This window comes from Hemitrygon akajei, chromosome 12, assembly GCF_048418815.1.
Source record: "Hemitrygon akajei chromosome 12, sHemAka1.3, whole genome shotgun sequence".
NCBI classification, from domain to species: domain Eukaryota; kingdom Metazoa; phylum Chordata; class Chondrichthyes; order Myliobatiformes; family Dasyatidae; genus Hemitrygon; species Hemitrygon akajei.
The window spans coordinates 25724390-25742264 of NC_133135.1; the positions used below are offsets into that span (position 1 = coordinate 25724390).

Sequence of the window (17875 nt, forward strand, 5' to 3'; positions counted from 1 at the left end):
CATTGGACTGTCCTTCACTTTGGGGCATGCCACAGGGTCTAATCTTCTAGCTTGTTACTATGCTTTGCAGGTTTCTTTTTCAACCTATATGCCTTCTGCAAATACTTCAGCAGCAGAATCCTAATGTCTGAGTAACTTGCCAACAAGTCTATCGCGATAAAGGCGAGTTGCACTGAGGTAAGCAATTGTTCAACTCTTGCTGAAGGTATGTACCTGGAGAGCTAGAGTACAAATCGATCGTTTTCAAAGAATTATCTTCATCCTCTTGTAACATGACTTAAAGTGCAAATTTGTACCAAAACCCCCAATGACACATTCAATGTTTTAGGAATAGCTTCTTCCCCTCCACCATCAGATATGTGAATGGACAATGAATGAACCATGAAAACTACCTATTTTTGGTCTACTTATTTAATTTACTTTTTAATATATTTCTTATTGTAGTTTATAGCTGTTTATATATTGTATTGTACTACTGCTGCAAAAGAACAAATTTCACAATACGTCAGAGATATTAAACCTGAATCTGATGACTACAGTTCACTGCCATTAACAGCAGTCCTCCACTCCTTTCTCCTTCTGATGTTCCAAGAAGACCATTCTCTAGTACTTTAACTCATTCAATGACTGCATTTAAAACAACCTTCCTTTTCCATGGCAACTTCCCATGCAGCCACAGCAAAAGCAACACCTGCCTTTCACTATGAAATAAGTAGCGCCCACACTCATGCAAATAATATCATGAGGGCAATTTACTTCAATTCTCTACTTAATGCCTTAGCTTCTTAAATAATTACAAAGAACAGGCGAATCATCCCTCGAAAGAGGCTAGAATTTGCACCTGCATAAGCAGCTGGTAAACAGAAACAATTATAGAACATTACAGCACAATATAAGCCCTTCAGCCCACAAAGTTGTGCCAACCTAAAAAAGCACCTCCATGATCAATCCTTGAGTCCGGATGAAGGTTATTGGCCCAAAAAGTCAACTGTTTATTCCTCTCCATAGATACTGCCTGACCTGCTGCATTTTGTGTTACTCCATGATCAATATAATCCTTCCCTTCTACACTGCCAATAACCCTCATTTTTTAAAAAAAATCCATTGCCCATCTAAGAGTCGCTTAAATGTCCCCATTGTATCAGCCTCTACCACGAAACTCGGCAATGCCTTCCAGGTATCTACCATTCTCTGTGCTAACAAGTCTACCTTTGACATTTCCTCTAAACTTCCCTCCACTCATGTTGAACAGATGTCCTCTGGCATTGCCCATTGCTGACCTGGGAAAAAGTTGGTAACTCTCCACTATACCTGCATTACTATCAACTAATCTTAAACACCTCAATCAAGTTACTCCTTATCCTCCTTCACACCAAGGAGAAAAGCACTAGCTTGCACAACCTTTCCTTATAAGACCTGTTCCCTAATCCAGGCAGCATCCTGGTAAATATCCTTTGCACTCACTTTGCAAATTCCACATCCTTGCTATAGTGAGATAACCAGAGCAGAACACAATATTCCGTGTAGTCCAACCAGAGTTTTATGGAGTTGCAACATTACCTTGCATGTCTTGAATTCAGTCTCCTTACTAATGAAGATCAACACACCATATGCCTTCTTAACTCCTTGTCAAATTCTGTGGCAACTTTGAAGGATCTAGGGATTCCTACCCTTAGATAACTCTGTTCTTCTTCACTGCTAAAAAAAAATCCCGCCATTAACCCTTTACTCCTGCTTCAGGTTAGGCTTTCTGAAATTTATCTCTTCACACTTAACTGGATCAAACTTCATCTACAACTTTTTCTACCCAGCTCTGGATGACAAACTTCTACTATCTATAATATCACCAGTCTTTGTAGCATCTGTAAACTTACTAACCCATTCTTCTACTTCCTCATTTAAAGCAGTTATAACATCATAGAGTAAGGGTCCCAGAACAGATCTCCATGGAACACCACTCCAGGCAGAATACGCACTATCAGCAACCACCTTGTACCTCTGTAGGCAAGCCAATTCCAAATCTAGGTGCCAACATTTCCATGGATCCTATGTCTCATGGATGAGTTTACCATGGGGAACTTTGTTAAACACCTTACTGAAATCCATATACCCCACATCCATCAATTAGTTTTGCTACCACCTCAAAAATCTCTATCAACCTTGTGAAACATGACCTGCCCTTCACGACATCATGCTATCTCTAAAAAGACGATGCTACTCCAAATGCTCATAAATGCTGTCCCTAAAAACCCTCTCCATTAGTTTGTCTACTATTCATGTAAAGCCCACTATAACTCCCAAGATTAACCCCAATACATTTCCTTAACAACTGAGCAATAGTTGCCATCCTCTAATCCTGTGGTATTACTCCTGCATCCAGGAAAAAAATCAAGATAATACTCAATGTCCCAGCAGTATCTTCCCTCGCTTCCTGTAGAAACTTGGGGTACATTGTTGATGAATAGCTTGTCATTTGGCAGGGAGTAGAGTTAAATACGCAAGATTAGAAAAATTGCATTGCTTTATTACCTATATATAATGTTACTGATTGCCCTTTAACAAAAATTGTAATTACCTTGCTGAATAGAAATATCTTATCCCTGTGGTTAAGATATAATTAATCTTTTTTTTAAAGAAATGATTGAGTTGCAAAATCAGTAATCAGGAAGGGACACACAGATGGTGCAGGTCATGCCATACTTGTAGGAAGAATGTGATTAAAGGAAGTCTCTTAACAATATGGGACTAAAGTGGCAAGGCTAGAAATTAGTCACTTTGACATTCAATATTTCTAACCTGCTCTTATGACTGTGATTTTGCCCTAAGTAACCTCTTTTAAAAATTATTGAATTCATTTTTTAAATGCCTTCAAGTATGTGTTCATGTTAATGGAAACGACCTGGAGCATCAGCAGCACAAGTATTCCATCAGTGATACCTACAGCTAGCTGCAAAGTAAAACCACAGCTGATAAAGTACAGCTATCTGTTCCTGTGAACCTAGGGCCTTTAATGCATGGCTGAACAAAATGGAGATATTGCCATAACATTCTAAGCTTGAAAACTTGGAAGCTACAGATAATCCTTAACTGCATGGAGCACTGGAAAAGTCATGTTCCAAATAACTGAGCAAGCGACACTCCCTAGCTGGCTGATTTAGAGCAGAATATAGCTTTTCAATCTGACAGGGTACTAAAATCTAAAAATCAAGATTTTCAAAGCTTGATTTTTTTTTTCCTTTTGCACAAAGAAAGGAAGAAGCCAAAATTTCACATGCCAGTTCAAAACTCATCATGTGAAGTGGGGATTTAATCTCTCTTGCTGCTTTAAAGTAAAAGAAAGTGAGGTGCACCATCTTAATCACGCTGTATGCTTGATGCACCTAGTTCCAAGAGATGCTTTGGTTGCTGGCTGAATAATGTGAGATTCAGTGATGGACTGCACAAAGAAAATGATTGTTCTCGCTAAGGATCATAGAGAGCATCAGTGGGAGTTGGGTGTGGGGATTAAAAGGATCAGGAGTGGGGAACCCTTTTCAAGACCTTAGGAGTAACCATAATCAGGTCTGTAGGGATGGGAAGGATTAAGCTTGCAGCAGGCATTACCAAAGGTCCTGGGATCATGACATTCATGGCGGACATTAGAGCTGGATGATCTGCCAAGTGGAGATTGTTCCAGTCACCACTATGAATGTCCCACTAGCTGAGTGATCAGTTCTCATCAAAGGTCCTTCCTGTGTACCCCTTCACCTATACCTCAATAAGTTCTGGGTCAGCCATAATGTGGAGCTCTCCTTCCATTGTCTCTGCCTTTGTGCCTATTTCTTAGGCAAGGTGTCCTCATCCCCCAATCCCTCACCCCCAGATAATCCCTTCTCATGTTACCAACACTCCCCTCCTGCTTGGACATCCCTTTCAGGCTTTTCACCCCCCCCCCCTTCACATCATCTCTAATTGTCACCATGACGTCAATGGCCTTGACTTCTGCACTCTCTTAGCCTACTCCAACCACAACCCCTCCAAACACCTAGCTCTTAATTTGTACAAATAACAACCTCATGACCAACAGTAGATAAGGATAGTGCTGTTTTAGTCTGGTGGACTAACTTCTAGCTTGCAGACAGCTCTTGGATATTTCCTCTTACCAACATGACCTCACCAACAAACACCAGGCAACCATCTCGTTCATTCAAATTAGACCAGGAGATCTCACTTGCATAGCCACTGGCCCAATAGTGTCTTACCCCCACATTTCCAATTCTATTCCTTACCCCAGACCCACAAACATGAATGTCCTGTGTTATGTACCCCTAGGGTTCATATTTTCAGTGGACTATCACTTTAAAATGTCAGGAGAATGAGACTGGCTTTTGGACACTGTTTGAGCTGTTACAGAGAGAGAGACGAAGCCTGCCTTGAGATGGTGTTTAAACGAACTCTAAAACTTGTTTTGAATATACAAGGACACTGCCTTCTTGTGAGTTCTTAGAGAAAGAGTGAGCAATGAGCAGCTCGTGGGTCGCCATGGTGACCGAGGGCGGCACTGGTGTTCAGCACGGTGAGATAAATAGGTCAGCTGATAGACCTACAGACACATGGTTTTGGACACTGAATGGGCTTTGTTGTGCCCACAGAAAAGGTGGGTTTTTGGAGGATCGATCAGGTGGATTGATCAGTGGCTCTCCCAGCGTGAAAGGGTGTGACCAACCCTTGCCTGGGTTGATAATTCCACCATGGATGAACGGTCCCCTTTTTTGTGGTCACAGTCGGTGACTTCTAAAGGATTTTGGAGGACAACAGGAAGATCAATGGCATCAGCTCACCTGAAGAACTAAACATCTCTCTCTCTCTCTCCATCACTACTCGACTCAATACCACGAACTGAACTGAACTTCACTCATCATCGTAAGACTGTATCCATTTACCCCTGGGCTTGAAGAAGCTTGGTTTACCTATTTCCACATATATATAAAAATTAATGCTAACCTGTTTGATATATCTGCATTTATATTACTGTATTGCGTAGTTACTAATAAATAGCATTAGTTTATAGCAATACCAGACTCCACGGTTTTTTCTATTTCTGCTGTTTCTTTAACCTGTCACAGGGTACGTAGTAAAATTGGGGGCTCATCCAGGATATGAACATAATGGTTGGGGGGGCTTGTTTGAGTTGATTGGGGACAATCCCTTTTGATTTGGTTGTATGGAAAACAGCAGAAATGGAAGTTGAGGATTTTCTGGCAATGCCAGACCATGCGGGCTTAACAAAGCTAAAAAGGATGAGTTGTGGGGAGTTGTTAATGCATTGAAACTTAGGGAGGCAAAAAAGGGTATGACGAAGGTGGAACTCTGAAGGATAATAGTCGAGCATTATATTTCTATGAAGCAATTTAGTGAGGAGGAGTTAAAAACATTTCCTTTAGGGAAAGAGGAGCTCCAGTTGCAAATGGTACAAATGAAGCTAGATAGACTTCGATTAGAGAGAAGAGGCAGAAAAACAGAGACAGTTTGAAAGGGAGAAATTTATGTACTTTAATCGCTGGTACACCTCGGGAGGGGTAACTGAGGGTTTGGACAGCTTGAAAGAGCTGGTCTTGATTGAAGACTTTAAGAGGTGCGGTCCTGATGATGTAGGGGTATACCTAGATGAAAAGGATGCTACTACCTTGCAGGAGTCTGCTAGGCTAACAGACAAGGTTGTTTTAACCCATGAGGTTGAGTTTACTCTGGATGAGAGTTTCCCAGAGGGTAGCTGGGAGGATCAGGGTAACCTGGAATTTGAAACTGGGACTGGTATTGAAAGCCAAGAAGAGGCAGCTGTCCCGATTACCTGTGTTCAGGTTGTTGAAGCACCTGTGAATTTCCAAGGTGTTGAACCTTGTGTTGAAACTCAGTTAAGGTCTGAGGAGTCTGACTTGGTTGAAAAGGAATGCAGTTTTTTTGTGTCAGATGGACTTGGTTCAGTGAATAAAGGGTTAAACTTGGTGCCAGTGGAAATTGAGGATTCTCAGTCACTTGTGTTAGTTGATGTTGAGATGAAAACGGGTGAGGTAAATGTTATTGAAGATATTGAGAAAAGTGTTGTTTCTGGACTTTTGAAAAAGGTAAATTTAAAGTCTGGACTGGTTTCAGGACCTTGCTGAAGGGACAGTGTTTTGGTAACAAGGTGCCTGCCAGTCTGTTCCAGTTTGTTTCGGAATTTAGGAATAAACAACGTGGGCTTGTTTACCAAGTTTGCCAAGTGTGGAGAGGCAAAACTTGAAGTGTTGTTTTGACCAAGAAGGACCATCTGCAGGTGTTATTATGGAAACTAACAGAATAAAAGGTCTTGAAGATAAAATCAATGACTTGCTTGAAATTAATGAGTTGTTTGGATGTTCAGCAAATGGGCTTAGTTTGGAAAACTTTGGTGATAAGCTAGCACTTGTGCAGGAATTCTATGAAAGCCTTATCCAAGCTGGTAAGCACGCTGATCATGTGATGGTTACTTGTTCTGTGGTGAAGTGGACAAGGGACAATGGGTGATCAAACTCCATTTTCAATACAACAGGATCTGGTTTTGCAGGAATTTCACTTTTTTTTGGTAACAAAGCATGTGAAAGATAAAGACAATATCATGGTAGACTGACTGTTTGAATGTTAAGTTTAAAAGTGAAATAGAGATTAATATTTATATTTGCTTCTGTAATGTGCTGCATGATAATCCCTTATGTATTGCTTTATATTCTGTAATGTACAGTTAAAAAATTTTGTTCTTTGATCAAAATTTTGCTTTCTTGGGGGGAGGTGTTATGTACCCCTAGGGTTCATATTTTCTGTCGACTATCACTTTGACGTATCACGTGACACTGGGTAAATGTATTGTTTTTCTGCCTGCTCTGTCCCAAGATGAAGAAACTTATCTCTTCTTACATCAACTCCATTCTGTCTCACCTTGTCCAGTCCTTTCACCTACCTACAGGACACCTCGCACGCCCTTCAACATTTGGAGAACTTCCAATTCCCTGGCTGACAATGCCTTATCTTCACTGTGGATGTCCAGTCTTTATACAACTCCATTCTTAAGAAGATCCAAAAGCCCTTTCTACAAATATCCAAGCAGGTCTTCTCCAGCAACACTCTCATCTTCCAGGTTGAACCTGTTTTGAGTTTCAACAACTTCTATTTTGACTCCTGTCACTTTCTACATATCAACATTGCAGCAATGGGCACCCATGCAATCCTTGGTTATGCCTGTCTTTTTGTTGGCTAAACCTTCTCCAGTACCTCTCTCCAGCTCTTTCTCCATTACACTGATGACTGCATTGGTGTTGCTTCTGGCACCCGTGCAGAACTTGAAAAATTTATCACCTTCACCACAAACTTTCACTTTGCTCTCAATTTCACATGAATCACTGTTGATACCTCTTTCCCATTTCTAGATCTCATTATCTCAATCTCAGGAGACAAACTGTCCACTAATATTTACTATAAACACATCGATTCCCACAGCTACTTAGACTATACTTCTTCCTTGAAAGGATGTCAGTCTTCTGTTCCAGTTTCTCTGTGCCCAATGCACCTGCTCTCAAGACAAGGCTTTCTGCTCCAGGACATCTCAAATGCCTTCCTTTTTCAGAAGCATACCTTCCTTACAGCTGTAGTCAATGGAGCCTTATTTTGCATCTCTTGTTTCTCATTTTTCTGCTATCATCCCGCCTCCTCCCACACAGAACACAGACAGGGGAATGAGAAGGGATTGCATTGAAAACTATTAAATCTTAAGAGATCTACACATTAATAGGAGAGTCTAGGACCAGAGAGCAAAACCTGAGAATACAATAACCTGCCTTTAGAATGTGGTGGTGAATAAATTTCTATAGCAAGAAGGTGATGAAATTGTACAACTCATTGCCACAGATGACTGTGGAGGCCAGGTCACTGGGTATATTTAAAGTGGAGGTTGACAAGTTCTTTATTAGTAAGGGTGTCAAACATTACGGGGAGAATGAGATTAAGAGGGATAATAAATCTGCCATGATCAAATGGCAGAGCAGAGTTGGTGGGTTAGATGAGCTAATTCTGATCATAGGGTCATACTGACTTGTCCACCCTTGACCTCTCTACTGCCAGAAAGAGGCCCAACACAAACGGGAGGAGCAACACCTCAGATTTTTCAGTTTTAGGTTAGCACCCCACTCCTATTTTCCCTCTTCATCCCCCTTTCTTCCCCTCCTATCTTTCTGATTCTCTGGTATTCCCATTTGTGTCCCCCTTTCCATTCTCACCCCTAATCCATTCAATCATTTGTGTTCCCTTCCCTCTCCAAGCTCCAATCACACACAAGTTTCCACAACTCCCCACTTCCCCCATTTTGTTCCAACTGATGTTGGTATAGAAGCTATAGGGCATCGGACTGAAAGAACCTACAGAGGATAGTAAAACTGCTCGTGGGGTCTCTAGAATCTTCCTTCCCCCCTCCCCCCCCATTTGTGACATTTACCAGGAAAGCTGTACATGAAAGGTGCAAAGCATTTTTGAGGATCCCAATCACCTATTCCACAATCTCTTTGACCCACTAGCAACAGGAAGGTGGCACAGGAGCATCCTGACAAGGATTGTCAGACTGGGTAACAGCTCCTTCCCCCGGGCAATCAGACTGATGAATACTCTGCCTCCACCAAGGTCTCATAACTCTTTGCAGTACTGTTTACCTGTGCTGTGCACTTCACATGCATTTTGCATTATATTTTACTTGCTTATTTGGGATAATAATTTGTTTTATGTGCTGGGTGTGATATCTGTATTGTAGGTGTACCATGGTCCGAAGGAACGTTGTTTTGTTTGGTTGTATATATGTACAATGAGAGGACAACAGACTTTAACACGAACTTGTTTAGCTCTCCCTTCTCTAATGGTTCCCCTTTTCACCTCCGTATCTGTATCCAGTTTATCTCTCCTGTCATCTTCACATTACTTCCATCCACCTTGCTCTATTTATTTTGCCTTTTCCTCTCTTTCTCTGTCTGTCTCCATCTCTCATTAAGCTGCCAACTTCAACCCTGCTCATCACCCCTACTTGGCTATAATGTGGGCGGCACTGCTGCATAGCGGTTAATGTAATTGCTTTCCAGCACCAGTGATCAGGTTTTGATTAGCACCGCTGTTCCTAAGGAGTTTGTGCATTTTCCTTTCGACTGTGTGTTTCTTTCCACATTCCAAAGATGTACCATAAGGTTAGGGTTATTGAGTTGTAGGCATGCTATGTTGGCACCAGAAGTGTGCTAACACTTGTGGGCTGCCCCCAGCATAATTGTTTGACTGTATTGCTCACTGGGGCAGAACAATGCATTTCACTGTATGTTTTAATATTTCGATGTTCATGTGACAAATCAAGCCAATGATTATCTCAACCCCCCCCCCCCTTCTCAGTCCACCAATGGCCTTGTAATCCCTTCTTGCCACTCCCTTTTTCTTCTCTCTTGTGACCCACTCATCTCACCACCCTCAGCCCTGATCCAGGGTTTTGACCCAAAACGTTGACAGTGTCTTTTCTCCTACCCATGCTACTTGATCCACTGAGTTCTTGCAACAGATTAAATGTAGATCCAAGTTCTAGCATCTCCAGTTTCTTGTATTCTCATGCCAGAAAGTTCATAAACTACCTTTCTGTAGGTTGAACACAACCTGGGAATAGTCATTCTTATGTTTCAGACAGACAGAGAGACATACTTTATTGATCCCGAGGGAAATTGGGTTTCGTTACAGTCCCACCAACCAAGAATAGTGTAGAAATATAGCAATATAAAACCATAAATAATTAAATAATAATAATAATAAGTAAATTATGCCAAGTGGAAATAAGTCCAGGACCAGCCTATTGGCTCAGGGTGTCTGACACTCCAAGGGAGGAGTTGTAAAGTTTGATGGCCACAGGCAGGAATGATTATTATGACGCTCAGTGTTGCATCTCGGTGGAATGAGTCTCTGGCTGAATGTACTCCTGTGCCTAACCAATACATTATGGAGTAGATTGGAGACATTGTTCAAGATGGCATGCAACTTGGATAGCATCCTCTTTTCAGACACCACTGTCAGAGAGTCCAACATCACTGGCCTTACGAATGAGTTTGTTGATTCTGTTGGTGTCTGCTACCCTCAGCCTGCTGCCCCAGCACACAACAGCAAACACGATAGCACTGGCCACCACAGACTCGTAGAACATCCTCAGCATCGTCCGGCAGATGTTAAAGGACCTCAGTCTCCTCAGGAAGTAGAGATGGCTCTGACCCTTCTTGTAGACAGCCTCAGTGTTCTTGACCAGTCTGGTTTATTGTCAATTCATATCCCCAGGTACTTGTAATCCTCCACCAGGTCCACACTGACCCCTTGGATGGAAACAGGGTTCATTCATCCACGATGCATTTTTGATCATGTAATGTTGAAATTAAATGAAACAGCGGCACATAATCAAATGTATAGGTGTGTAAGGACTTGAGCAGAATAGAAAGAGCTGCAGAACTGTGATACATTCTCTCTAGTTATATTTAGCCTGGTCAACCCGATGCTGAAATGCCAACTATTGTCTGATTTGCAATTATAAGTTTAGTATGAATCAGAGGGCAGTGAAATATTCTGCAAATGCTGGAAACCTAAAGCAAACTGAAATTAAATTAATCAAACTGAAATTTAAAAAAAAATGAAGCTAATGGCGAGTGATCAAAGATCGTGGCAAAACTTGCAAACAATAGCTTTGGAAATTATAAAAATGGATATCAGACAAGCAGTCTGATAGTACAAAAGCATTGGAAGGGAGTGGGAAGGCAGTAAGGAGGTATGGTAGGGGATACAGTAGAAATTGTTAGAGAGACATGGAGCCTGACATAAACTTTCGTTTGGTGTCATTAATGGGTGGCAGGTACCTGAGAGGTAGGAAGGACAAGAATGGACGACACCAGAGGCAGCAGGCAAATACTGTATTGTCACGTTCCAATGTTATCAACAGTCACTTACCACAAAACACAATCTGTATTAATATATGTACTATCTTTTACACAGTAAAACATCCCAAGTGCTTCCTGAGATTGTTGCAAGAAAGGTTTAACAGCATGAAGATTTTAGCGCTGATGGCCAGAAGCTTGATCAAACAGAGAGATTTTTAGAGGCATAGTAAAGAATGTGGAGAGCTGGGTGGAGAGAGTCAGGGATTCCAGAACCTGGGAGTATTAACAACTGAAACTATATTTGCCAATCACAGTGAATGCAAAAGCCTACAAAAAGTATTGGATACAGCCCAGTCCATCAGAGGCATAGCACTCCCCACTGTTGAGCACATCTGAAGGGAGCATTGCCACAAGAAAGCAACATCTACCATCAAGGACCCCCACATCCAGGCCGTGCTCTTTTATCACTGCTGCCATTGGGACAGAGATACAGGGGCCACACCATCAGGTTCAGGCACAGTTATTACACTTCAGAAAGTTCTTACACTTCAACATCAGGCTCCTGAAACTGCATGAATAATCCAACTCTGAACTAATTTCACAACCTAATTTCACTTTCAAGGACTCCATAACTCATTTTCTCAGTACTACGTATTACTAATATTATTTTGTCTTTGTACAGTCAGTCTAATGTTTGTCAGGCTGTGTGTAGCTTTTCATTGATTTTATTATATTTATTTGTTCTTCTGTAAATGGCTGCAACTAAATTAATCTCAGGGTGGTGTTTGTGACATAGAGGTACTTAGCTTATAAATTTTCTTTAAACTTTGATTAAACACCTGATTATTCAAAGTGGCAGAATTGAAGGAGCACTAATAACTTGGAGAGCTGCCATTCTGGAGGGTATTATAAAAATAGCAGAGGGGAGGATTATTGAGGGGCTTGAGAGCAAAGTATGAAAATTTGAAAATCAAGATGCTGCTTAACAAATGATTAATGAAAGTTGATAAAGTGAATGAGGTTTGGTGCAAATTCAGTCATGGATAGCAGAATTTTAAATTATTTTAAACTTTTTGAATGGGAAGGCAGGGCCATTGGAAGAGGAAGGGCATGAATGAGGTCTTCCACAGCAGATGAGCTCAGGGAGGGGTTGATTCAGGTAACATTACTGAGGTGAAGACATGTACTCTTCGGAGAGGGGGGAGAGACAAAGAGAGCATCCTGATTGGTCTCTCTTTGTGCTAAGTAGACCTATCCATCGTCTCTGTGGGCGGGCTTTACAGTCAACCCCTCTCTCTCTTTCATTGCCCATCAGTTCAGTTTGGTGTCCTGCAGCAACATGGCAGAGTGTTCCAAAAAAACAGAAATTTATAAAATCTACTTCACACCAGACTACACTAAAGTGTACCCCTACCTAAAATAATGACAGTGTTCTCACTGAACTGTTTAGAACAGTGACTTTTCTATTGCCCATAGTGGGTTAAATGATTGCAAAAGACATGTTGAGGTGAGTTTAACTGGTGTCATTCATTCATTTGCATTGCTAGTGTTATTTAAACTAGCTGGCTAGCCGCTAAGGAGTTACTCTATGCTCAAACTCCATGTAGACTTGCTTAAAGTTGTAATAGAATCAAAAAAGGACTCCATGATAAGTACATCTTTAAATGTCACATTTTATGCATAAGACAATATAATAAGGGTACACCTTAAGCTTTTATTTCTTTTAGGAACCGCAACATATTAGGGAAGCTTAGCGCACAGAAGGCTGCTCAAGTACTTCACAGTTCTTTTCAGCAGAAAACCAAAGTCTGACAGAGAAGGTCACTAGAGCTGAGGTGCGCTTTACACCTTTCATCGTTGAACGTAACCTGCCATTCCAGGTATGTGAGCACACAGGCAAGCTACTCAGGAAAATGTTTCCTGATTCAGAAATAGCAAAAAAACTATGCCCGCTCATCAACCAAGACAGCAGCTATTATGAACATGGCGCTGGAACCTGATGTGTGTGTGTAAATAGTTTCAATATGTGATCAAATAAATTGGGTTCTTTGATAATCAAATGTCCTGTATACATACACCCTTGGAGGTCAACACGTGGGGGGGTGGGGGGGGGCTACCTCCCTGAAATGAGATTTTGCAGGGTGGGATGTCTGTGTTCCACACTTGCTGCCTGGCTTGCTGAGCTCCTCCAGCGTTTTGTGTGTGTTGCCTGTAACACCTATAGTTTGATTAAGCATCTCCGGGAAATAGAATGGAGACTGTAGCAAGAAAGTAGGTGGCATGGACAAGTGAATCAGTTTTAGACTCAGCAATACCTAAATGAATGAAATTTCTGATTCACAGCTGGATATCAGTTTGACAGAGGTAATCAAAGACACACATCCAGGAAACTACTGTCGGCTATTAGGGCTGGGGGGGGGGGGGGGAAGAAGGACGGAGTTGTGAATTAACAAGTCTACAAGACAAGAAAGACAGAGGAGGATGAAGAGATTGCTTTTCTCAGTCATACAAGGAAGCCATTCTGCGACTTGATGTTGGTCAGACAGCATTAATGGAGGAAAATAATGGATTTTTGGTGCAGAGGAAGCAGGAGAACCATGTTGAATCCATAGAGTAAGAAATTGCAAGAAACTCGCCCCCCCCCCAAAAAAAAAGTTTTGTCACGGGGAAAGAAGTCTTGTACCCTTACCTCGATATCGGGCGGGTCAAAGCTCAACATTCGCGACATGGTGGAGAAGGTATTCTGATCCTGAGTGAAAACTTTGAAGACTTTCTCTTCTCTATCGCAGGAGTAACTAGTACGGCGTGTATCGCGGTATTGAGTGCGCAGCAATCACGGGAATTTCACAGGCACTATTTGACCTGGGACGCATTCCGAGCCAACAGCCGGGGGCGGGGTTGTCAAACGGTACCGCAACTCCATGGATTCAATCCCCCAGAGTTTGCGGAATCAAATTTGTACTTGGATTTATTATTGTAAGATTGAGGAGATCAAAATCAAACTTTTATCATTCAGCATAAATAACATAAGTTAGTTTAATAACCGATGCAACCGCAGTGAATAGTTAATTATTATCTATTATTACATTATTATTATTAATAATAATAGTTAATTATAAATAAATTATATTAATCAATACATGCCTTGTAGAATGACGTTAGCGAGCATGGTCTTGACCATAACGGTTCTTGGCATTTTTGTTTCTACAGAAGTGGTTTGTCATTGCCTTCTTCTGAGCAATGTCTTTTACAAGACGTGGGACCGCAGCCATTGTCAATATTCTTCAAAGTTTGTCTGCCTGGCGTCAGTGGTCGCATAACCAGGACTATGGCGTGCATCAGATGCTGGCAAGACCATCCAACACCTGCTCCCATGGCTCTACGTGACGATGATCGGGGGTGGGGTGGGAGCTGAGCAGGGTGCTGCACCTTGCCCAAGCCCGATGACTTGCTTGATAGAAACATTTCCCAATCTCCTCACCAGAATGGTTAATGTAGATCAGGGGTTCCCAACGAGGGTCCACCGACCGTTTGCTTAATGGTATTGGTCCATGGCATAAACAAAAAGTTTGGAACCCCCCTGATGTACATGTTTAAAGCAAAGTATGGCAGATGCTTGAAGATATGATAGAAAATGGGAAATGCACAAAAGCTGCCTGTCCTGTGGAGTATTCACAGGTTTGGAAATTGCAGAAGGAGAACACCACTTACCCATCAGACTAGTCAGCCACTTCCTGCCGCGTATGTGGAGGAGCCCGCAGCTTCCACATGAATCCAACAGTCACCTCAGAACCCATCAAAGCAAAATGAACTCACTGGAGGAATTCCAGGGGTCAGGTATTATCTGCAGATGTTGAGGAGAACCTGCAAGAGGACACCAAACTGGAATACAAGTAATTCATTCTCTGTTTTTGTAAAAGGAACCCATATGAGTAATGTGTTTAGTTCTGATTACCTCACTACAGGAAGGATGTGGATGCTATATAGAGAGTACAGAGGAGATTTACAAGGATGTTGCCTGGATTGGAGAGTGTGACTTATGAGAGGTAGGTTGAGTGAATTTGGCCTTTTCTCCTTGGAGCGATGGAGGATGACAGGTGACCTGATAGTGGTGTATAAAATGATGAAAGGCATTGATCGTGTGGATAGTCAGAGGCTTTTTCTCAGGGCAGAAATGGCCAACAGAAGGGGGCATAGTTTTAAGGTGCTTGGAAGTAGGTACAAGGGGGATGTCAGAGGTAAGTATTTTTACACAGATAATGGTGGGTGTGTAGAATGCACTGCTAGTGAAGGTAGTAGAGGTGGATACAATAGGGTCTTTTAAGAGACTGTTAGATAGGTACATGAAGCTTAGAAAAATAGAGGGCTTTACAACAGGGTAATTCTAGGCCGTTTCTAGAGTTGGTTACATGGTCATTACAACATTGTGGGCAGAAGGTCCTGTAATGTCCTATGGGTTTCTATGTTCTATGTTCTACGATGACAATATATCAAAGGGAGCAGTGGTATGTGGTAGAAAAGCATGTTAAAATTTTTTCCAAGTCAATCTGGAAGGAGAAGCAACATTTCAAAATGACCTCTGGTATCTCAGTCATCTTGAAAATGTTGTTGGATGCATAAAACCAGGTGAGTATTATGTAGCGGGATCATCAAAACTATTTTCACATGGATACTCAAGCCTTCTGGAATTAAAAGCAATGTTGTAGGCTAGAAAATTCTTCTTAGCATTCACTGGATTAATTGTGAATAGAATTCTGCAAGAAGCAGTTGTAGGGTAGTTGCTGTCCACAGTATAGAGGCATAGCTACAAAGGCAAAGGCTAATGAGCGAAGTTCCAGAAGTAAGAAAAATAAAAGGGTCTCAAAGCAGCAGCTATGGAACTACTTCAAGTTAGTGTACTGGCCATGTTCAGGGTCTCCTCAGAGGATCTGTATCAATATGCCACGGTTGCCATTGATTTTATAACGTTTGTTGTGGATGGGTGTGTCCCCACAAAATCATTTAGAGTCTTCCCTAACCAGAAGCCCTCAATGAACCAGGAGGTCCACAGTCTGCTGAGAGCTAGATCAATGGCATCCAGGTCTGGTGACCAAATAGAGTATAAGAGATCCATGTATGACCTCTGGAAGCATCTCACACGCAAATTGGACCAAATCGAAATCACAGAAGGATGCTTGATAGCTATGGCAGGGCTTGAATGCCATCAACTCCTACAAACAAAGACAAGAAACATGTGTGGCAACTCCCACAAAATGCTGGAGGAACTCAGCAGGCCAGCAGCATCTATGGAAAAGAGTATATTCAATGTTTCAGTACAAGACCTTTTATCTCAGCCTGAAACATCGACTGTACTCTTTTCCGTAGATACTACCTGGGCTGCTGAGTTCCTCCAGCATTTTGTGTGTGTTGCTTGGATTTCCAGCATCTGCAGATTTCCTCTTGTTTGTGATTGAACAACATATGTGACAACAAGGTTTCACTCCCAGAGGAGCTCAATGCATTTTATACTGACTTTGACCAACAAAACATGGAGGTACCTTCATGAACTCTCACTGCCCCCAACAACACTATGACTTCAATCTCTGAGGTTGACATGAGAATATCTTCAAGAGGGTGAACTCACAGAAACCAACTGGCCCAGACAGGGTACCTGGTTGAGTGCTGAAGATCTGTGCTGATAAATTGGCTGTTGCGTTCACCAGTTTCTTTAACCTCTCACTTTGGCAGTCTGAGATGCTCATTTTTTTCAAGCAGGCTTTAGTTATACCAGTGCACAAAAGGAACTTGGTAACCTGCCTCAATGACTATCATTCAGTAGGATTTACTTCCACAGTGATGAAGTGTTTTGGGAAGTTGGTGATGAAACAAGTCAACTTCTGAAGAAGCAACTTGGATCTACTTCATTTTACTTATCGTCATAACAGGTTAACAGCAAATGCAATTTCATTGGATCTTCACTCAACCTTGGAACATCTGCACAGAGAAAATGCATGCATTGTTGACTATAGCTCTCTATTTAATACCATCATCCCCTAAAACTAATCAAGAAGCTCCAAGACTTGGGCCTCAATACCTCATTGTGCAACTGGATTTTCCATTTGCTCACTTGCAGACCCTAGTCAATTCAGATTGGCAACAAACCCACAGTCACCATCAGCACAGATGTACTACAAGGCTGTTTGCTTAGTCCCTGCTCTACTCACTTTATACTATTGACTGTGAGGCTAAACACAGCTCCAATGCTATAATTAAGTTTGCTAAAGACACTACTATCATTGGCCAAATCAAAGTAGTAATGAATTGGCATATAGGAGGGAGATTGAAAATCTGATTTGTGGTGCCACAACAACAACCTCTCACTCAATGTCAGCAGGATGAAGGGGCTGATTATTGACTACAGCAGGGGTAAACCAGAGGTCCATGAGCCAGTCCTCATTGGGGATCAGAGGGGGAGAGGATAAGCAACTTTAAATACCTCAATGTTAGTGTCTCACAGGATCTATCCAACACCAATGCATCATTACAAAGAAAGCATAGCAGTGCCTTTACTTTCTTAGAAGGTTGCAAAGACTTGACATGTAATCTAAAACTTCGACAAGTGTCTATAGATGTGCGATGGAGCATGACTGAGTGGTTGGATCACGGCATATGAAAACATCAATGCCCTTGAATGAAAAAGCCTACAAAAAATAGTGGATACAGTGCAGTCCATCACGGGTAAAGGCCTCTCCACCACTGAGCACATCTACACAGAATGGTGTTGAAGTCAAGCAGCATCCACCATAAAAGAACCCACCATCCAGGCATGCTTTCTCTTCACTGCTACCTTCAGGAAGGAGGTACAGGAATCACAGGATCCACGTCACCAGGTTCTGGAACAGTCATTACCTTTCAATTAACAAGCTTTTGAACCAGTCAGGATAACTTCACTCACTGCAACACCGAACTGTTAC

The 17875-nt window shown here is 41.8% G+C and overlaps 1 protein-coding gene across 2 annotated transcripts in view; it reads right to left on the reverse strand.

Annotated features, from left to right (window-relative positions):
• Window positions 1–13792, reverse strand: part of LOC140736808 (dihydropyrimidine dehydrogenase [NADP(+)]-like) — an 888868-nt gene extending 875076 nt beyond the window's left edge. For both annotated transcript variants that reach the window (XM_073062742.1, XM_073062741.1), the window contains exon 1: window positions 13612–13792. In XM_073062742.1, the coding sequence (XP_072918843.1) occupies window positions 13612–13650 (39 nt within the window). In that variant the 5' untranslated portion in view covers window positions 13651–13792. The remainder of the gene's footprint in view (window positions 1–13611) is intronic.
• Between the last annotated feature and the right edge of the window lie 4083 nt (window positions 13793–17875).